General features: G+C 43.5%; 2 protein-coding genes and 1 long non-coding RNA gene across 3 annotated transcripts in view; 2 read left to right on the top strand and 1 right to left on the bottom strand.

Moving 5' to 3' along the window:
* The first annotated feature begins 297 nt into the window (after positions 1-297).
* On the top strand, positions 298-2,117 carry LOC124311197 (39S ribosomal protein L37, mitochondrial-like). The gene is made up of 6 exons (XM_046775576.1): positions 298-587; positions 651-893; positions 966-1,085; positions 1,156-1,460; positions 1,531-1,682; positions 1,775-2,117. Exons 1-6 carry the CDS (start codon positions 397-399, stop codon positions 2,042-2,044), a joined length of 1,281 nt encoding a protein of 426 aa, XP_046631532.1. The 5' UTR covers positions 298-396; the 3' UTR covers positions 2,045-2,117.
* A 3,115-nt stretch (positions 2,118-5,232) lies between these two features.
* On the top strand, positions 5,233-14,971 carry LOC124311336 (calcium-binding protein NCS-1-like). The gene is made up of 9 exons (XM_046775782.1): positions 5,233-5,832; positions 6,076-6,206; positions 6,756-6,825; positions 8,845-8,915; positions 11,388-11,446; positions 11,648-11,748; positions 13,311-13,432; positions 13,635-13,697; positions 14,537-14,971. Exons 1-9 carry the CDS (start codon positions 5,619-5,621, stop codon positions 14,585-14,587), a joined length of 882 nt encoding a protein of 293 aa, XP_046631738.1. The 5' UTR covers positions 5,233-5,618; the 3' UTR covers positions 14,588-14,971.
* LOC124311657 overlaps positions 6,863-20,148 on the bottom strand; it is a 25,641-nt gene continuing 12,355 nt past the window's right edge. Inside the window, exons 2-3 of the long non-coding RNA XR_006910091.1 lie at positions 14,079-14,145; positions 6,863-8,141 (exon numbers count right to left, since the gene is read on the bottom strand). This is a non-coding gene — a long non-coding RNA (uncharacterized LOC124311657). The remainder of the gene's footprint in view (positions 8,142-14,078; positions 14,146-20,148) is intronic.

Raw genomic sequence — 20,148 nt, 5'->3', positions numbered from 1 at the left:
TTTTTCTGTGTTCCATCGTTCCAGAACTAGCTGCTAGATGGCCACTTTTCCCGAGAGGCACAAGTTTTAACGAGGTGTCGCACCTGTTTTATCTGCTGACAGCTCCAGCGTTGTTAAATTTATGAATTCTTCCTCCTATGGTTTGTTTTTACGATTGAAACTATTCAATTGTATGTTTGATAAGATTAAATCTTCTGAATATGAATAAAAGAGTGAAATTGGATTATTTTCCTAGTTTATTATTACAGATTACAAAAAATATTACTTACTATTGCTACACCAACAAAATGACAACTTCAACTCATGTCGTCTGCTCTGCAGTTCACATTAGGTTTTCCCTGTAATAATATTTAGATTTGCAGCAATTTTCGATTTTTCAACGAATAAAATTCAAAAATGAGGCTTACTGCCGTCGTGTACAGTACGCACATAGGAAATGCTTTCAGGCAAGTTTGGAAAGTCCAACAAAAAAGGAAAATCCTTGAATATGGAGTGAAAGAAAAACTAGAAGCCAAAGGCCTGCAGGTCGTCGATGCAGTCGAGTTTCTAAATCTAAAGCGCCCGGTTCCATCCATCCTACCACAACTGTAATGTTATCTCATATCTCATGTATTGGTCATGCACTAAATTTGACTATTTTTCTCCTGTAGAAAATCTCAACCTGATGAGAAACTTATTGATGATTTTTTAGTACCTAAATCTCTGAAAAAAGATCACACACATCCAGATTGGCACGATGAACCTGGTCATGTCTACCACGATCACTGTTGGCTGTTCACAGGACTTCACGAAGCTCAGCATATTTCAAAAACTTTTGTTTCTAACAACTTGCCAGATAGGATAACATCATTCAAGTCAAAGCTCCCTGAGGAAGTTCATAAACAAATGCAGCAGTAAGTTTCTTTGCTTCTTTTTTTTTTCCCTGAGGATAATTCTTTTATTCCCATTTCTTTTTCTCTATCAAGGGCCATCTTAAACGCGCATGTATTAGATGCGTTACAAGTGAAACTTCCAAAAGATATCGATATCAAGAGACCAGGATGGAATTACCCCCGTGTTTATGGGCTACCGCGATGGAGGCGAAAGTATTATAGATTAGCAGCTGCATTTCTGAAACGCAATTTATTTTTCTACATGTCATTCGCTTGATTACAGTGTGCAGCTCATCAGCAAAATGTTCCACACTGCTGACTCGACTTTGGCCGGCCAGAACATTGACGTGACTAAACAACAGTTCACATCCCAAATTATGATCAGGGCACCATTGACCCTGGAAGGAAGGCCGAGTGTGTTTGAAGCGAGGCAAAACACGCTGGTGTTTGGCAAGAAACCGTTGCAGCCGTACCTCGATGGAGAAGTGAAAGCTGAACAGCTCTCGAAACCCCTGCCAGACATCTATCCACTAAACCGAACCATCAGTCTACACGGAAAGAATATCTATAGGATGGAACACAAATTCCGTGAGTTTGTAGCCACTATAAGCTTATTGATGCATCAAACATTGATTCTTGACTGTGCGATATTTGACAGCCGTCCGGCAAGGGGCTCCGTTCGATCGACTCACAATGGGGGTGTTTTACATCAACAAACCTTTCATTAAGACCAGCGGCACTCAACTCGAAGCCCGTCTCTTGCTCCATGCCTTCACTGTGGCCGCAGCTCACGCCCAACAACTCTACGGAGTAAGATTTTATTTTTTATTTTTTTGAGCCAATCACTATAAAAATGTTTTTGGTGGGCGACTTTATTTTTACTGGACGTTGTTCAATTGCAGAAAGACGTCAAGGACTTGCCTGAGCCGGTGACCATCAACTGTATGCAAACGGACAGCCGCAACTTTTACTTTGCCTGTTTCCAGTTGCACTCGCTGGACTTGGACAGCAGTAAAGCGACTAGCAACTTGTTCTGGATCGAAGATGCCCAGCCCATGTTTACCAAATGCGACTACGTTGATAACCAGCCCGTACTGGAGGGTTACAACCCTCAAGTGCTGGAGACTCTAATGGCTTTGTACAAAAGTCAAATGGTGGCGGCAGCGGTTTGAAGAGCATCTTGAATCTGCCAAACTTTGCTTCTGCCCTTCTAGTGAAATACAAAATGAAACTTTGAGACATAAAGCAACTCTTGTGGCATTTCCCAGCCCCACTTTAAAGCCGCCGTGAGCCATCAAAATCCAGTAGGGCTGCCGAAATCAGTTTGCCCAGTAATTATTTTGTCCAAGTTTGAAATGAGAGAGAAAGTCCCCCCCAATCGTCTTCCCCCCCAAAAAAGGAAAAGTGGCGACAGAGTGTAGTCACCCAAGTTTGGGTGACGAAGCAAATCAGCGGCCATGATGAACGATGCACGGATCCACCACTACCACCACCACATAACAAGGGGATGGGGTTTCATTTAGCGGAAGCGGACGACTACTACTACTGGCTACCGGCTGAGACTGCAGTTGAGCGATAACAAGGAGGGGCTTCCCCTTTTCTTCTTTTCTCCTTCCTTCCTTCAAGGAGTGTATGATGAGAGGCGAAAAATAGTGGAGCGGAGAGAGAGAGAACGTAAAAATCATTCCTTATTCCGGCGGATTTCTTGATTAATCCCCGCGAGAGGAGGATACGCGCCGTGGCGAATGAGAAAGATGCTGTTTCTCTCCGGCTCTCTTCTGCTGCTGCTGCTCCCCGGCTGTGTGTATCCACACATACATATATGCCGTGCAATGTTGGAGAAAGAAGAAGAAGAAGAAGAGCGGCAGGCGGCCGCCGCCAGGGAGAAGTTGGATAATACAGGCGAACACCGTGAGAGAGAGAGAGAGAGAGAGAGAGAGAGAGAGAGAGAGCCGTTCGCTCCTCCCGCTTATAGGATGGAGTAGTAGTTCTTCTTCTCCTGTTATCTGTAAGCAAAAGCTCTCTCTTATGTGTGTGTATATCGACCGGTTGCAATCGATATAGCCTCTCCATATACTATTCTATGCTTTACTATGTCTATATACTACACCACTAGTCTACTAGTTTACTCCGGTGCGTGATAACATGACAAGTAAGAGGAAGAAGAAGAAGAAAAGCAAAGTCCCACCGTAACCAGCCCACCCTTTATGATTACGTACCTTCTTTTTATTATTATTCTTTTGGCTTGGCTCTTCTTCCTCTTTATTCCGTGTCGCTTCGGTTACACGGTCGCATTTCTCCTTTCTTCTTTTTCAATCCGTTGTGTATTCTTCTCCCCCCCCTCTCACCCTTTTTTCTTATTTTTTTAAAAAAGGTTCTATCCACTTCTTTTTTTTGTGTGTGTGTCTTATTTTCAATTGGATTCTTAACAAATGTGCTCCTCCTATCCGGACGAGTGCCTCTTCAACTTCAACACGTATTCACTCAGACACGCAGCACTCTCATCGTCCGGCGCATCCCCCCCGAACAAGGGCCAGCAGTCGCCATCATCCAGCTGAATGCAATAGGCAGCGAAATAAAAAAAAAACTCGCAAGGAAGAAGTAATAAAACAAGAATAAGAAGCCGGTCCGATGGGGGGTGGTCCTTTTCTTTTTGTTATTATAACTTATTATTGTCATTTTGGCGTGTTTGTCTTGGCAGCCGTTTTCAGCAATAGACAGCAGACTGTCTTTCTCTCTCTCTTTCGGCTCCTATCGTGTCTATCATGTGGTGATGAGGGCCCCTATCCAACAACTCATCTATTACTGCAGTGTAGACTGGTCTTGTAGTGAGGGGGGGCTATGCGGAAGAGGATATTACCAGTGAAAAGAAACGTCGTCCAAACGGCTTTCTATACACTCGTTCGCCCGAGGGTTTTGTTAGTGTCCAAAACAACAGTGGGCTGTGCATGTGCGTGCATGTGCTGTAGCTAGCGAGTGTTTAGCTGAGCCGACTATATACTACACCACTAGACAATGTCTGCCTGATCTATTGGCCTACATATCGTCTGCGCCCCGTTATATAAGAGCAAGTGCAGCAGGGGAAAATCTCCAAAGAAATGATTGATCAACGAACGCCATCTTCTCTACATCTGCTTGGTGTGTGTGTATATTTTCGAGAAAATTCCTTTGAAGTTATTGTGCACGGTGAACTCGGGTCGAGAGACTTTCGCCTTTGTCACATTTTTTTTTTTACTCCGACTCTTAGCCTTTTTGGCTAATTATATACTGACAGACTCTCAAGACTGCGAAGCGAGTCGGGGGGAGGAGGTCTGATGGCCAGCCAAGAAATGACGAATATTATAAAGACGCTCTCTCCATGATGAAAGACTCGAGCGATTCCAATGCCAAAAGTTTTAAAATAGGCCTATATAGAGAGTACGCTAATAAAAGAAGAAGAAACGCCAATCAAAATGCGATCGGCGGTTAAATGGGAATTGATGAAGAAAACCCAAACTAATGGCGGCTGGTGGGGGGGAGAGAAAAAGGCGAGGTGCACTACCGAGACTGAACTAGATACGAATTGGAAAGCCGACTCGATGGCGGCCGATGAGTAACCTGTCTGTCGTCTTTAAGGACCCCGTGTACACACACACACACACACATGAGGAGGCAACGACGGTGGCCGCCGGCAATCGAGTACCAGGGATACCCATCCAGGGATCAAACGATCCCGATGTTCACTGCCCTGGAAACTGGCCGGGAAGTCACCCAAGAGATGTATTTACAGTACACTGCGGCTATGTAATTACTATACAGTCGGATCTATTTTTCCTGTTTCAATTTAAAAGAGAAAACGGACTGGGCAGGGATTCGGACCCAACTGCTATCTGGGTGCTCCCATCAACGCGAAACTGTCTAAAAAGGACGGCCCATCGATTTCTTCCGAATGTGTTGTATGCAATACAGAACAAAAATGTAGCAAATCAAACCCAAACAAATAGACACCAGAAAAAAAAGCAATAGTCCAGAGCAGGGAAATGATTGAACTGTGAATGGCAGGACCCTCCTCCTCAGACTACCCCTATATGTATAGAAATATAGACACCCCCCCACCTGTGGCGCCAGTGATTTAGAGAGCGGAGGAAGAAGAAGAAGAAGAACAAGACGTTGTTGGAAATGAGAGAGAGACGCTTTAGTGCAGTGTGCAAAAAAAAGAGGAGAAGGAGAAAAAAAGGAGAGTAGCAGCACAGCAGTAGCAGTACAATCAAAACTTGGCGGAGGTGGAAGTGTAGCGGCGTCGGTGGGTGTGTCGCCATGGGACGTCGGGACGGGCGTGCGTCGCGCGGCTGATGTCGAGAGAGTAACAGCAGAGAGAGAGAAGAAGGTCTCTACTACTCCACTACTACTACTACTACTACTAGACATTGCTAGTGAGTAGTATAGTGTACAGTCGGCAGAGAGGAGGCGAGGTTTTTCGGGAGGAGTATGTTGGCAGTCACGCTCCGACTCTAGTCCGTCAAGGATCTCGTCCTTCTCCCGCACCACCAAACACACAACCAAATAAAAATCGTGCGTTTTTCTTGAGTTGTCGACGGTGCAGGACAAAAACACAACACCAAACATGTCTTGATTTCTCCATTGGTGACTAGGAATATTCGCCCTCATTTCGGGTGTATGCGTCTGTGTGGGTGTGATTGAAATTTGAACGCGGAATTTTTCTTTTTGTTTTGGGTTCGTTTGAATTTTTTCCTGGGCAGGGCCAATATGGCTTATGCGACAGCCGGGGCTGGACCCAACTTGCCCGATGATTTATCATCAGCTTGCACCGTGTCTTCCGGCCAGTGCGTGGTACCTTATCCCTACGACGTCGACGTTTCCTCAATCGCCACACGGACAACCAACAACAATCCCGTCGTCCGATCCTTCGGCGGCGTCCGGCAGTTTCTCTGCCGCACCCTCAAACAAGTCCATTTTTCAGGTACTAAAAGACATCCCAATCATTTCTACCCCACCCCTACCTAAAGTTAATTGTTATTCAATTCGTGAATTGGCTTCGCCCATGCCGCCATTAGCATAATTAATTCGGGGTGATTGCCTAATCACGATACGAATACCAAATGAATGGGGGATCCTGATTCCAGATTTCCCGTGAAAACTGTCCGCCACAATCTCTATTAATTTCTCTAATGTTCAAAACCATTTCACATGTTCAAAAATTCAGGCGTTCACCACGAGAGCCGGCCTTTCCCGTTGGAACGGCCCAAGAGACCCGACAAAAATCTACAGGCGCTCTGCCGGGCCACCCAACTCACCAAAGAGGAATTAAAAAAGTTCTACCGGGCCTTCAAGCAGGTAAATATAACAACCCCAACAGTTTCTACCGTGCCTAGTAACCGTTACATCTATATAGACAATATCTAGACGGGCCCCTTTTTGTTACATCATAGACTATGACAAATGACAAAAGAAAAAAAAGTGACCTATAGCGTAAAAAACTCGTTTCTCTTCCTATTCTCAGCGGATATGTTACATGTGTGTTTTATCGGGATTCAACCGCCCTCCATGCCATCCCCTAAACCCTCCCAGAAAAAAGAAATATCGATCCAACGTCACACATTGAGCTTATACACAGGCCCTTGTATATATATATATGTATAGATTTTGTTTGCCTAGACGTGAGGAGATTGAGAAGTTGAGCGTGATCAAAACTATTTATGTCTGGACTCTTTTTTTTAAGTTTGAACGGGGCAAACGTAATTGTAGAAAAAAAAGAAACGTTGCGAATTTGTTGTCAAAGAAATAAAAATAAAAAGTTGGGGGGGGGGGGGGGGTGGTGGTGATGGTGGTGACAGTCTCCGAGCTACACTCTATAATAATCTTCTGTTATTGTGTTGGATAAAGGAATGTCCCCTTGGAACTGCCGAGCCGAAGCACTTTCGATACATCCTCACCAAATATTACCCGCTGGGCGGTAAGTGGCTTCGCTTGTGTGCCTTTTATTTCTTTTCCAGCATTTTCCCCCGGCCCCACATATTTCTCTGTTGTTATAGACTGCTGGCTCTATACCCCCCAGTCCTCCTTCCCTCCTTTTTGGTTCTTTTTTTTTGTTCACTTTTATTTCTGATGGCCCTCCTAAAGACGACTGTATGTATAGCCACCCACCACCACTTTTTTCTTTCTTTCTTCTACGCGGCCACTGCTGGAATGACCACTCGACTGGCTGGGCACTCGATCTAATATACTTGTGTGGGGCCCGGTCAGAGTCTACCCCCCCTTCCGTTAAAGGGCCACTATAGAATCTACCACTGGCCTATTTGTACAGTACTCTGTCCAATACAATTGACGTAATTCAATCAGTCGTAGTAGGAAAAAAAAAATAAAGAAGATTACAAGGTCTACCAAAAGTCTGATATGTAATCTTTAATGGAATGTGCTTGGGATCTTATATGAGCTTTTAATGTTATGACTTATGACCCTCTCCGAATTACAAAAGTCGAACGGGAAAAAAGTTTAGTCACGACCTTGATCAATGTGGCGCAATAAAAATCACGTCTCTTTTTGTTGTTTTGTTTTTAAAAAAGAAACGTGTTTCATTTGAGGGACCGACACCCGTTTGGGTTGCACGAAATCTAATCACGTCAAAAAAAGGAGCACATCAAAACAACAAACCCTCTTGTGCTCACCAGCGACGTGACTGGTTACGTCAACGAACGAACGAACGAAAAAAACAGCAGCCAGAAAATACAAGAATTATGTCAAAGTTATGAAAAAGTCAAAGATTATGTTAAGCTTTAGACATATATTATTAGAGAGTTTTTGAGTGGGTTTTGTTTTTTTATTTATTTTGAAGGTACATCCACCCACCAAGCCAAGATCCCATCAACAAAGGAACTCCCGTCGGGAGTATTATAGATTCCCCCTTTCCCCCTTTTTTTCTCTCCCGACTGGCTTATAGACTCTAGCAGCTTCTCCTCTGGGTCTTTCGACTTTATCCGGCCAAAAGAAGCTGCTGCACACAACACAGTCTGTTGTTGTCTGTCTATTATTTAGTAGAAGATAGACGTCTCGACTACTTGTCATACACTTTGGCAGATAATGCATACATATATAAAATACCCATCGTGAAAAGGAAAAGAGAAAAGAAAGACTTTAGACGTTGCAAATACAATGCTCTGGGCATGTGGCATCTGGTATTATAATACCTTCTTCGGTGTCCATCTCCACAGTTACATATTTTTTTTTCCCATCTTCTAGGAAATGTCCTCCTTATCGTAGAGTATAGGAAACCTATACAAAATGAAAAGAAAAGAAAAAGAAAAACTGTTTAGTAAACAGATCATAAATGTAAGACACGCTGTGTATAGCACTACATTCTGGCCGTCATCGTAAATATACGTCGGACTGATCTTGGGCGGGGGTCCAATAGGTGCAGCAGAGAGTCTATACGTCTCTTACATATAAGCTCCTTAGATTCAATACACGCGTTCAATCTGTCTCTTTATTTGAAAATGAAAAACAACAAAAAAAGACACGAGAGAATAAAGAAAAAAAGGAGGAAAGAAAAAATCACCTTGCGACGCTTTTCTACTTCCTTCTATGCCACGATGAATAAGTTATTGAACCCTTCCTTTTGCTCTATATACAGTACACACACCAGTGCACGTAAGTTCTAGTACCCACGGGTGGGGTGGGGGGGCTGTAAGTATTGCGCCCACCGGTACATTATTGAACCAGAGTACAGATCCGGGCATTATAGATGCGACAGCCTGAAGCTTAATCTCCTTCTTCTTCCCTTCTTCCAAGCTTGATTCAATCATCTTGACTCTAGATCCTATAAATCTCATCTGCCACCTCCTTTTTTCCACCCTCTGCAATTGATATGCAGTGCTACTCTTTTGGCATCAATCCATCAATAACCATTTCATCTCTCTTATTTTGTTTTCTTTCGATTTGAATTGTCTCCCCCCCCCCCCCCACACTTTTGTTGCAGACTGTTCCAGCTACGCCACCTGTTTGTTCAACGCTTTCGACCCACAACGCAAGGGCTACCTGACCTTTGAGGTACGAATCAAATAAAAACATCTTTCTATTGTTTTGGATAAGAGACGTAAGAGGGTGGCCAAAAATGCCGGGTGCTGATATAACAGCTCGACGACGTCGTTATAGTGATGATGTCAGTGGCAAATGTTTTTCTTGTAACTGTGTGTGTCACATCCGCCGTGTTAAGAGTCGTACCTTTGTGTTTACTTCTTGTTAGTTTCGACGCACAAGTGCCAATTGGCCCACAGAGTTGCCGGCCATCTAGTTGACGACACTTGGTCCCATATTTTGTGTAACATAACGATCCAGCGTTAACGATGAAGAATTGTCGGACGGACAGGACAGAGAAAAAAAAAAGAAAAAAAAAGGTTGAAAGATAACGATATGACTGGTACTACCGACTCTGTGTGTGTGTGTTAACGAGCTTGATAAAAACGAAATGATGGAAGGAATAAAGGACCTGCTTCTTTGATGGGCGTGTCTCTTATAGAAGGAAGGAAACCAAGTTGTCGACATGTCGACAGACATCCAATTAGATAACAAACACGTGGGTGGGTGGGACCTGAATGAAGAAGAACGGAAGCAGCTCAATTACAGGGGCTGGGAAGAAGAAGAAATAGAAGAAGAGGTGGCAAAACTCACGACGGGAGATCCGACACCCCCAAAGATCCCGATAACTCGATTGAAAGAAATAAGCGCCACTTCTCCAAACTCCACCTACAGCGACGTCAATTGCGCCATCAAATTCTTCGGTCTTGTTCAAAAGTATCGATTTCCCCTCAATTCGAATGATTGGATTCAATTAAAAAGCAGACAGGCAGATACTATTTCTTTCTTTCCTTTCGAAATGAAATCAAGGGCCTGCAATAACTTGCAAAACCCCCCGCTCGCAGCACTTTTAGATGAGGATATTTACTCAAACGCCGTTTTAATGAAAGACGTGAGACATTCACGGCCCCACAATATCTACTCCCCACGTCTTTTCATCTCTTTTTCGTTTTTCTGGGTGTGTCTTGTATTCGCCCCTTTTTTTCTTCTTCCCACCCTCGGCCGTCGCTTATTGATCGGCTGTGCGTGATGTGATGGCATATACGGTACATTGCAGAGAGATGGGGAAAAAAAGGAGAACGCCGTCTCCTTTCTACACACACACACAGGCCGTCTCTTTTCTCATAGGTTCCATTAGCTTTTTCCTCTCGCCGATACTACGTATATAATAGGAAAGAGAGAGAGAAACTCTTGCACTGCACACATTCACCATATGTGAGTGTGTGCGAGCAACACTTGGCGGTGGCGGCGGCTGTTGCGGGTCAACAACATTTCCCTATAAGCGAAGCCCAGGATTTTTCTCTCTTGGCTGGTTGTGTCTCCGATGGCCAACTTTGAGCATATCAGCCACACACGCGCTCCCCCCGGCCCCGCAGACTTCTTTATTGTTTCTTGGCTGCTATAGTCCTATACTATATAGCTAGACCATGTAATGTCCTCCTCCTTCTTGCCTTCAGCCCATAATTTATAAAATATAGCGGCAGGGCGTCAACTTACTTGGCTCCGACTAAGGAGACCAACCAACCGACAGACGACAACGATGAAGGTTATGAGCTTTTATTTTATTTTTTATTATTTTATTTTTTTCGTTTTTTTGATTGGTTTCCCTTCTCCTTCCATTGTGCTGCTGCTGTTACATGAACAACACACCGTGTGAGAGAGTCTCTGCATGGGCCGGCTGGACTTTCGGGGCCTATAATAATCCCCCAGCTGGACGTTAATAATAAGCTTTGTAATGTTGACTGACCGCACGTTCTTTATAGCTGCTAAAGGACTTGCTCCTTTTTTTCTTTCAAGGGGCCTCTATAAATAAATATCCCCCCACCCTGTGCTCATAATGTACTTAATACCCGCCATTTGACTCACTTTTATTTACTTCTTCCTTGCGGGCGAGGGGGAGGAGGAAGAAACAAACAAAACAAACAAACCAAATAACATCATTTAATATAGTGGTAGCAGTAGGGAAAAATAGAGTTTGCGGGGGGTTATTGCGGCCCACACATCACACACCAACGACGATATGGCAATTTAGATCTATGTCCAAGTATAAAGTCTTTCTTGTCACATTTGATGTGCGACTCGCACCCATTCCACATGATGAACAGTTGGCCCTCACGGTCCCACGAAATGTCTGGCGGGACCTAATAAAAGAAATGGCCGCTCGTATTATAGCGGCCCTGGTCAAAGCTCACGACTATTTTGATGATACGGCCAATGCAATCACAAGCTCCTAAAAGGCCGTCCTCCCCAACACGGGCAATCTAAACGAAATCAATCGGGTACCAAAAACAAATCGCGAACGCCATCGTCAAAAGAAAATGGAGAAATCTCGACGGTTAATTGAGTCGTAATTAGCACTATTAAATGAAAATCACGTGTTTATCTGGTTGAATTGAAAAAAATAAAATAAAAATAATAATAAATTCTTTTGCCGTCTGGCGGTAGGAGATGGTGTTGGCGATATCAGCCCTGTCCCGCGGCTCCCTGGCCGATAAACTTCGATGGTACGTTTGTCTCTTCTACTTTAAATCCTCTCAATCCCCACACACAAGCCAAATGAAATTGCTCCGAATAAATAACGTTTAACAGACCCCACTCCTATACCCAGCAATTTCTAAAATAATTAAAGACACGAATAAAACAATTTCTTTTTGTTTTTTTTTGTTTTTTTGTTTTCTGGGTGGGGATTTAAACGAATCAAACAGGGTCTTCACGCTGTACGACTCGGATGGTGACGGTGTCATCCACCGGTCAGAGATTCGTGACGTCATCTTGGCCGCCTATCGAATGGGAGGTCGCCATCAAGGTATATTTCCATCAACCTAAATGCGGACGCACCCACCGCCTTGCCTTTATTACCATCAAGTTTAGTGTTACGTGCGACTTATCCGGTCTTCCGAGTTTCTTTTGTCAACTTGGCTTTCACATCGGGAGAGAGACGTGCTGATGGAATAGATCGGATGCTCTCGACAAAACTCGCCACAAACCGACGCACAAAAGAGTTTCGCCATCACGATGATGTTAGTTGCTCCTCTTTCGAGCCAACCTTACACACAAGCAGCACACACGTAATATTCAAGTTGATGGCCGTCAGAGCTGACGTCAATCAAGTTTACTACTACAAAAGATGCACACCGTATTCCAATGTAGTTTTCAATTGACTGGAGTTGTTCTTTTTTTAATCAAAAACACTTACTTGCAGGACTCTTCCGACATTGTAGGGAATAAAAATAAGAAAAAAAGATGTCAACTTTGACTTTGTTTGCTTTCAGGAGAAAAAGTTTTGCTTAAAAAAAAATAATAACTTAAGTCAAACATATTCAATTATTCAGTTTTGAGCCCTCCGAAAGGTTTTATTTTTCCCCATTTGGTTTTCTGTCGTCGTCTTTTGAATAGCTAACAAAAGCGTGTTTGACGTGTTTCAAATGGGATGGAGAAAGATTCAAATCAAACTTATATATTCCCGCGGATAGAGTAGAGTCTCTCGCTTACTCTGGAAAATATGAAGACGAATTCAACCGATCGGAATGAGCAGGAAAAAGCAATCATTCCAGTCAAACAGGCCCAGATATTGTGCCTATACTATCTCCCTCCCAGTCTGTGTACACACCCGTCTCTAAAGCTATACAGTACCTTTTTCTTCTCCTCCGTCTTCTTAAAAATAAAATGATTGATCAATGAAATGAATATGACATGGAAATGCAATTTATCGTCGAGATGCGTCCCTGCATAAGTTGATTTTAAAATACTGCCTTTAAAAAAATAATAACCCAACTACTTCACCATTACCCTTGTAAAGTATTGGCGTACGAAAGCCCATGAACATATGGAAAAAGGGGATAACGAACAAAAATACGGCAATCTTATGTGTTTAGCCCTGCGTATATAATCTTTATACAGGCTAGACTAGTCTATTGATTGAGCGTAGAGAGCAGGTGAAGTGTGTCGTCTAGTTACAAATCCGATCGAGGGAAGAAGAAGAAGAAGAGAAAAAAAATGAGCTACTTGTCAACTCTCTCTCTGTGTGTAGTAGCACTTGTTCTTTATCCGGGCGGAGGAGCATGACGTCAACTTCGATACCGTCGTCCCTCTCCAGTTTCCTGGGTAACAAAAACCCAGCGCTTAGACAAATATTTCGTCTAGTATCCAAATATATATGGCGAGGAGGAATCGGAGCGTGCCTTGAATCTAGATGAGCGCGACTGAGAAAAGAAACACGCAAAAAACCATCAGCGCCATCAGCAAAATCCTCGGTCGCTCAATAGGAAAACAAAAAAACCAAAAAAAAAACAATTTCGTCTACGCGAAATCATAATAAAACAAAAAAAAAAAATGTCTCTTTTGTTTGCACACGTGGACTGTGTACAGGTAACCCGTCAATGAGGAAGTTGCCACAACAACAGCAACAACCCTCGTCATTGTCGCAGCAACCGACGAGCTCCGTCCAGGTGGATCAGCTCATCAACCAGCAGACTGACAAAGTCTTCCAGGTCGTAAATCCAATCAATACCATTTTTTGACAAGCAACGTCCTCCTCCTCCCATCCCTTCGCTCGTGTACAGTCTTGATGATGTTGTAACTCAACCTGTGCTTAACCCCGCCTAATGATTTATGCCCGACGCAAGAGGCTCTTATATAATTGCGGTTTCCGTTCTCCATTTCCATGAAATTCAACCTCGTCAACAAATGCAGAAGCTCGATCTGAACCACGACGGAGTCGTCACCATGGAGACCTTCCTCCAAGTTTGCCTCCAGGTACACACACACACACACACATCCATAATATAATAACGAGTCATTCCATCCGTCTCTACTACCTTTCTGTCCCATTTCTTCTCCTCCATTGTTTACTACTAGTTCTAATAATTGGCATTTGGGTAACTGGAAGCCGTAGAAGCGCCTCCCCATCCCTCTCGGCTCAATATAGATTTCACACAGGTCAAATTATAAGGGCGTTATTATCTAGACTGGGGCGGCGGGATATTGTTTCTATTTCTGTTGTTGTCTATTATTTATTACATTGCCCGATCGGGTGGGGTGGAGAGTTTTCCCTTCAGCCCACTGGAATTCGGAATCCTCTCATCTTGGGAGGGGACTTGGGCTTATTGAATAATAATTTAACGAATCGCGACTTACCGATAATGAAATTGGTCGTAAGCGAAATCCGATCCTGATTGGCACGCTCGTCTAAACGCGCCGTTTCCTGTAAAACCAAAAAGTCACTTCTGTAATCACTATTATTCACGTCCACTTTTCACGTATGACAAAACTAACAGACAGCAGAGAAATGCACCTGTCCACTTGATCGCGAGACAAACTATGCTGAAATGTGTGGGAAGTTTAAGATGCAAGAGGAAAGGTCGGGAATACAAACCAAAAAGATAAAAGAGTTCAAGAAAGAAAAAAAAAACATGGCTGAAAACGACACATGTTACAAGTTTCTCCAACCTTTCAAAACACCCAAGTTTTCCCGCTGTAACCATTTTTGTACCTTTCGGCTGATGTAATTATATCATTTACTGCTAGACCTCCACTCAAGTCAAAAAAGTTTTGGGAGGTCCAATCTAATGAATAATTCTTCTTGTTCATAACAGGACCAGAGTATCATCACATCCATTGAGAGACTTACATCCGACCTGGGATGATATGACCCACCAGCGCACCTTGCATCACGCTATACGCTACACAGGCTGCTGCCGCTACATACATTGTCATGTTCTATTCTATTACCGAAACAAACACACAAATGCCAGACGACATCAACTTGCCGAGAGATCCAATTACAAAACTACGAAGAACGAAACTAGGGAGAGAAAAAAGAAAATCGCAGCTAAAAGAAATAAAAACCTTTGTTTTTGGTTTGACTTTGAAATAGTTTGCATTGACGATGTAGTTTCTCTTTGTAAATCTTTTTTTTTATTATTATTTTGAATGTCTCAGATCTTCACTGTCCATGTTTCGTATTTGGGTTTTGGTTGATATGTTCAGAATATATACATCTATAAATACATATCTTATAGGCTGTTTCACTTTGGTTGATCAATATACGTTCAGGAAAATACAAAAGGGTCCATCAAAAAAGGGCGTTGGCCAATGCGATTAGTAACCTCATCTTCGATATTTGCATTTTCTTTAGTGCCAAACTCGACTCTCTCTTTCTCTCTAGCGGCTGTGCACACCTAAAGACAGCACTTTCACTTCCTATTGACTTTTTGTATTTTTCCCTCCGCTAAAAGTGGAAGAAGAAAATGCAGATATATCTAAAAAAGAAGAAGAAGAAGAAGAAGTAATAGCGCTGCTAGGGAAACTCTATACAACCCGTCCCGCGCTCTGTGTACATATACGGAAGAGGAAGAGGGGGGAGAGAAAAGAAGAGTTTGTCGGTCCCCAGAGTGTCACGGGCAAAGGAAATCCCATTGCTGACGATTTCAGCGCTTCAGCGCCCGCCCGCTACACGCCGCGCCCAACTGATTTGATTTCCCGGTCCGGTGACGACATCACAGTAAGACACACACACACGCAGGGATGATAATGATGATGGTGATGCAATTTCGTCCTTGTTTTATTGCCCTGCAACGCCAGCGAAGCGACGACAAATGAGTGAAATAATAAAAACCAACATGGGAAAAAATCAAAATCTGAATTTTAAAAAAGAAAATCAAAACAACTGGAGCCAATTAGCCGCCCCGTTGTATACATTATAAACAAAAGAGATGAACTATTTCATTATATAGATGGACGGTCGATTCAGTAGCCATCTCGGGTGATGGCGGACTGGGCCATGATGTGACGACATTTTTATTACTGTGCTGTTTCATCCAACACTGATCGATAACTTCCCCGTCCGCGCCCCGGTTGGATGTACGACACCTTGGCGACTGCACCACCCCATATGCCCTCCAACATCTCTCTACACATGTACTAGCTGCTCTACGTGTAGTCGTAGAGTCCCCATACCAAATTTGTGTGTGGTGGAACAAGGCGATCGATCAGTGGCTCCTTTTCTTCGTCTGGTGAAATGAGAAACCCCTTTTCTTATTATGCCCACCGTGGTACGTCGTCAGAAAGGAATAAGGGGCGGGTTCAATAGGAGGAAATTGCTCTGGAGCAATTTCCAAGCAATCCCAACGGTGGACACCGTTTCGTCATCTTGCTTTTGTCAGTTATTATTACACGTCCAAACAGCCAAGCAACGGGACAAAGACTATACGAGTTTAAAAAAAGTAACCAGTGTCCCGAGCTATAAAAATCGAATCAAATTTGCCGTACAACTCATCAAAAAAGAAAAAAAAAAAAAAAACTGATGATCCAATCCATGCGCAGTCACACTGTGAAATGATATAGCCTCGGCGAGAAGCACCTCTCACGGGGGGTTATATCTAGTGAATACGTAATAGCGAGGGAGATGTCCGCTTAATAGATATCAAATTCCATGACCCGCGAGGAAATGATCCGGTCGTATTTATGGAACTGGATGGGCGAGGGCGAGTAGGATCGGTCGAGGGCCCCTCCCTCCCACTCAAATGATACGCACAAGTGTCCGACTGGATCTGCTCAGAAGGTTGAAAAGCGGGACTGGACTCGCGGGACCGGAGGGGAAGAGAGTCGAACGGGATAGAATACGACACAACACGGTTGTCAAGGAAACGATATCATATGCACACTGGCAGGAAGCTAAGGCAAGACGCACACTGGAAAATAAGAAGTTAACTGGCAGCGGGGAACTGATGCATGTACACTACCTTCCAGACATATATATAGATAGATAGTCTTAACTAGATTTGCCTTTGCAAGACATTGAGAGGTCTTGTGTGCGTGTGTGTCAAAGTCTTTTGACCTTCTTGCATTTTGTGCAGCAGCAGTTCATTGATCACGTATCGCCAATCGATATGTGTACACATCGCTTCCATCAGCCATGTGAAATGTCTTTCTTCCCTTTTTCTTGATTCCAGATGGATGCCCCTGATGTTTGCTCTACTTTTTTTCTTACCTCGAAACGAGCCGAATAGGCAATTCCTTTTCAGAATTCTATCTCGACATTGGACGGGCGCGTGCCATCTCATATTATGGCAGATATGTGTTCCCCTAGACGTTTTCTTCCCAGATCTCTGGTATTGTCCTTGCAGTATTTGGAATTGGGACCATATTGATTCTATGCCCGGCCTGTACACTCACTTCCATAAATAACTTTACAGGCGAAAGCGCAAAACAACGCACCTGTGTTGGCTACAGTGGTGTACAGCCTTTGTTGTTTGTAATCGAGAGGGAAGGGTTAGATTTTTCTCAATGTAAGAAAAGAGAATTTTGGTTAAAGCCAACATTGGTGCGTTGTTTCGCGCTTTTGCCTGTAAAGTTATTTATGGAAGTGAGTGTACATATCTTCCTTTTCCCTCTCTCTCTCTCTCTGTGCGTGTGTGTGTTACGTACATCATTTAACGGGGTCCCACCCACCTTTTAAAGGCTTTGAAATGCAAGCAGGCGGTCCCACGGCGAATTATTCCTCCCCATCTTGTTAATGGATTAATTACATGCACTCCGATAATGTTCTTCCATTATTTAGTGGATGCCCGTCGACTTCATTTGCATTTAGATGATTACCGATAATTTTCTCCTAGTCCCTTTGATTAAACAATAACCCGCCGCCCGCCCTACACACTGTGTCCATTCATCCGAATTTGAAAATGAAAAAGACGGGGAGGAAGAAGAAGAAGACGAAGACTTGGGTGGGAATCGAGTTAGATGTCTCGACAACATGTCAAGAAGATTTGAGACGAACAGCGACGCACGGCACGACCGTGTGAGCGACGACAATCAAGGTGAGTTTCCATAAAAAGACATTACAACTCTCAGCTTTTCTTTTCTTTTTTTTTTTCTTTTCCGCCATCCCACACATTATATTGGGCAAACTTTGACATTGACGGCACGGCCGACGTCAATTGAACCTTGTAGGAACAAATTAGGCCATTGACTTTGTCTACCGAGAAAGGGAGAGTGGATAAAGGCATTGAAAGAGCCCGAGGGCAGATTCAATCTTAATAATAATAATATTTTTATTGGAGAAAAAAAATGGCCTCCGAGAGTATTTAGAAATCTTTTTAAGGGGAATCGGAAATGGCAGGCGCCATACTACTACTACTCTCTTTTTTGATTGCATTACATCAAGATTCTCTGCCTTTTCTTTGCCCTTTCATCTTCGCCAGTTATATCGTATATCGTTCAATTTCAATCGAATGATTCTCAACTCGAATGCGCATCTTTTGGGGGAAATGATGATGTTCATCTCTAAATCAATCGAGGATCGCCTATGCCCTGGAGAAGAGAATAAAAAAGCAGAGATCGTTCAGGTCACATTCGATTTGCTCCTCTGGTGGTGGTGGGGGGGTTCGATCGCCCGTGTGTTATTGTGTCTCTATGACTATGATGATTCCTTGGTTACACGAGTAACCAAGGGCAAGGGCAAGTGAAGGGTTTCTCTTCTTCCGCGCCCTGGTGGACACACACAAACACACACACATACACGCGCTCGAGCGTCAGAGAGGAATTTAATGAATTGCTGGGTTGTGTGTCGTTCCTTCTCGACTGTGGACACAACCGTATCACGCGCTCCGTTAGGAAACCCGAGAACACCAACAACAACCACAACAACCCCATAACGTAGGCAGTGGGAATTGATTGACACAGCCGAGAGGGGGGGGGGGGGGGGGGCAGCAGCTTATTCTTTTTTTGAATCAAGTTTTTCCTTTTTTTATTAGACGACGTTCCTGCGAGCAGATGCCATGACGACGCGCCCAGAAATAGTCATGATATACGTCCACACACAATGCACTTTGAATTACACGTACAGTACAGCTATTCCTGTGCACCCTATGCTCCCGTAATACTTCCACAACTTTGTTGGTTTTTATGGAAGCAACAAAAAACCAAAAAAAAAGAAATCAAATCAGATAAGAGATTGCCCACACATAAAAGTCAAACAAGTCTGTTGCAAAGAAGTAGTACATTATAGGAAAGGTTGGTTGCCAAATAATATGTTTTGATATCTTTTTCTTTTCTTTTTTTCTTCCCCCGGTCGGCATGACCAGACGCAAAAGAAGAAGAAAGAAGTAACAAGGAAATATTAGTCCAGTGGGCGATGGCGGCGCTGTTGCTCCAGGATCAACCCAGACCGAAAAAAAAGAAGGAAAAAAGAAAAACGAAGAAGAAGAAAAGGGGCGAAGGAAAACATGGAAAAAAAGGAGGGGAAGATTCGAGACAAGAGGGAAATAACAACTTAACAGCACGTTTGGGAACGCTAACTTAGTTTCGTTTTGGGGATAAAGAGAGAACGAATGAGAGATGGGGAGCCGTTAGATATGGATGACTAGATATAATAGACTGTGTGTAGCACACATAAAAGCTCGGCTACATAATGGCGTGTTGTATAGCGTGAGTCTAGCCAAACATTTTGGGATTGATGTTTTCTTTTTTCTTTTTGTCGTCGCATCATTATTGAAACGATCAAGACAACTAAAGGGGGGTAAGGGAAAGACAAATTCAGTTTTTCTTGTGTTCTCAATTTGTTACAGAAATTTCATTTCTCTCGCTGGCTATTTTTGGCCGCTTAATTTTATCGATTGAAACGGATGGCGGCGTCGTGGATACATAGTACGAATATCCAGCAATAAGCGATGGAATTCCGCACATACTCACTGGGAGCGACTGACGGCTGGAACTAGTCCAGTGAAAAGGCAGACACGAACGGGGCTCTAGATCCTCTCGCGATCAACCACAACAAAAAGGAAGGAAATACTCGCGGCTGCGACTCGGGAAAAATGGGCCGTCGCGTTTACAGAGCGGAAAAACCGGAAGAAAAAAAAAAGAAAAAGTAAAAAATCCAACGACCACATCGGATTACATAAACGTTATTTTGTGTGTGTGTGTGTGTGTGTGTGTGTCGTCTTCTTTGCCTCTACCGCATCGGTTGACGCCCACTCCGTGTTTTGTGGGACACAACGCAATATAGTTCTCCCAAGTTACGTGATTCAAGTTCTTGATTTTTTGAGACGCCCACATGGGCCGGAGACGGCGACTCCCCCGGCGGAACATTGGGTATTTATTTTTAAAATAAACGCGGCAGCCGAATTAATAATCCGAGCGGAAAATAAGTTAACTTGTTTTTCCACGGAAAAGCTCAACGATGAGACGAGAGACAAAAACTGAGACTGCC

The sequence above is a fragment of the Daphnia pulicaria genome, chromosome 8 (genome assembly GCF_021234035.1).
Source record: "Daphnia pulicaria isolate SC F1-1A chromosome 8, SC_F0-13Bv2, whole genome shotgun sequence".
Classification (NCBI taxonomy): Eukaryota; Metazoa; Arthropoda; class Branchiopoda; order Diplostraca; family Daphniidae; genus Daphnia; species Daphnia pulicaria.
This window is presented reverse-complemented; position numbering and strand designations above follow the sequence as displayed.

Coding starts and splice junctions, on each gene's coding strand:
- LOC124311197 (XM_046775576.1), top strand. CDS start 397: ATGAGGCTTACTGCCGTCGTGTACAGTACGCACATAGGAAATGCTTTC. Junction 894..965: donor GTTCATAAACAAATGCAGCA/GTAAGTTTCTTT, acceptor TTCTCTATCAAG/GGCCATCTTAAACGCGCATG. Junction 1,461..1,530: donor TAGGATGGAACACAAATTCC/GTGAGTTTGTAG, acceptor GATATTTGACAG/CCGTCCGGCAAGGGGCTCCG.
- LOC124311336 (XM_046775782.1), top strand. CDS start 5,619: ATGGCTTATGCGACAGCCGGGGCTGGACCCAACTTGCCCGATGATTTA. Junction 5,833..6,075: donor CAAACAAGTCCATTTTTCAG/GTACTAAAAGAC, acceptor TCAAAAATTCAG/GCGTTCACCACGAGAGCCGG. Junction 11,447..11,647: donor CTGGCCGATAAACTTCGATG/GTACGTTTGTCT, acceptor CGAATCAAACAG/GGTCTTCACGCTGTACGACT.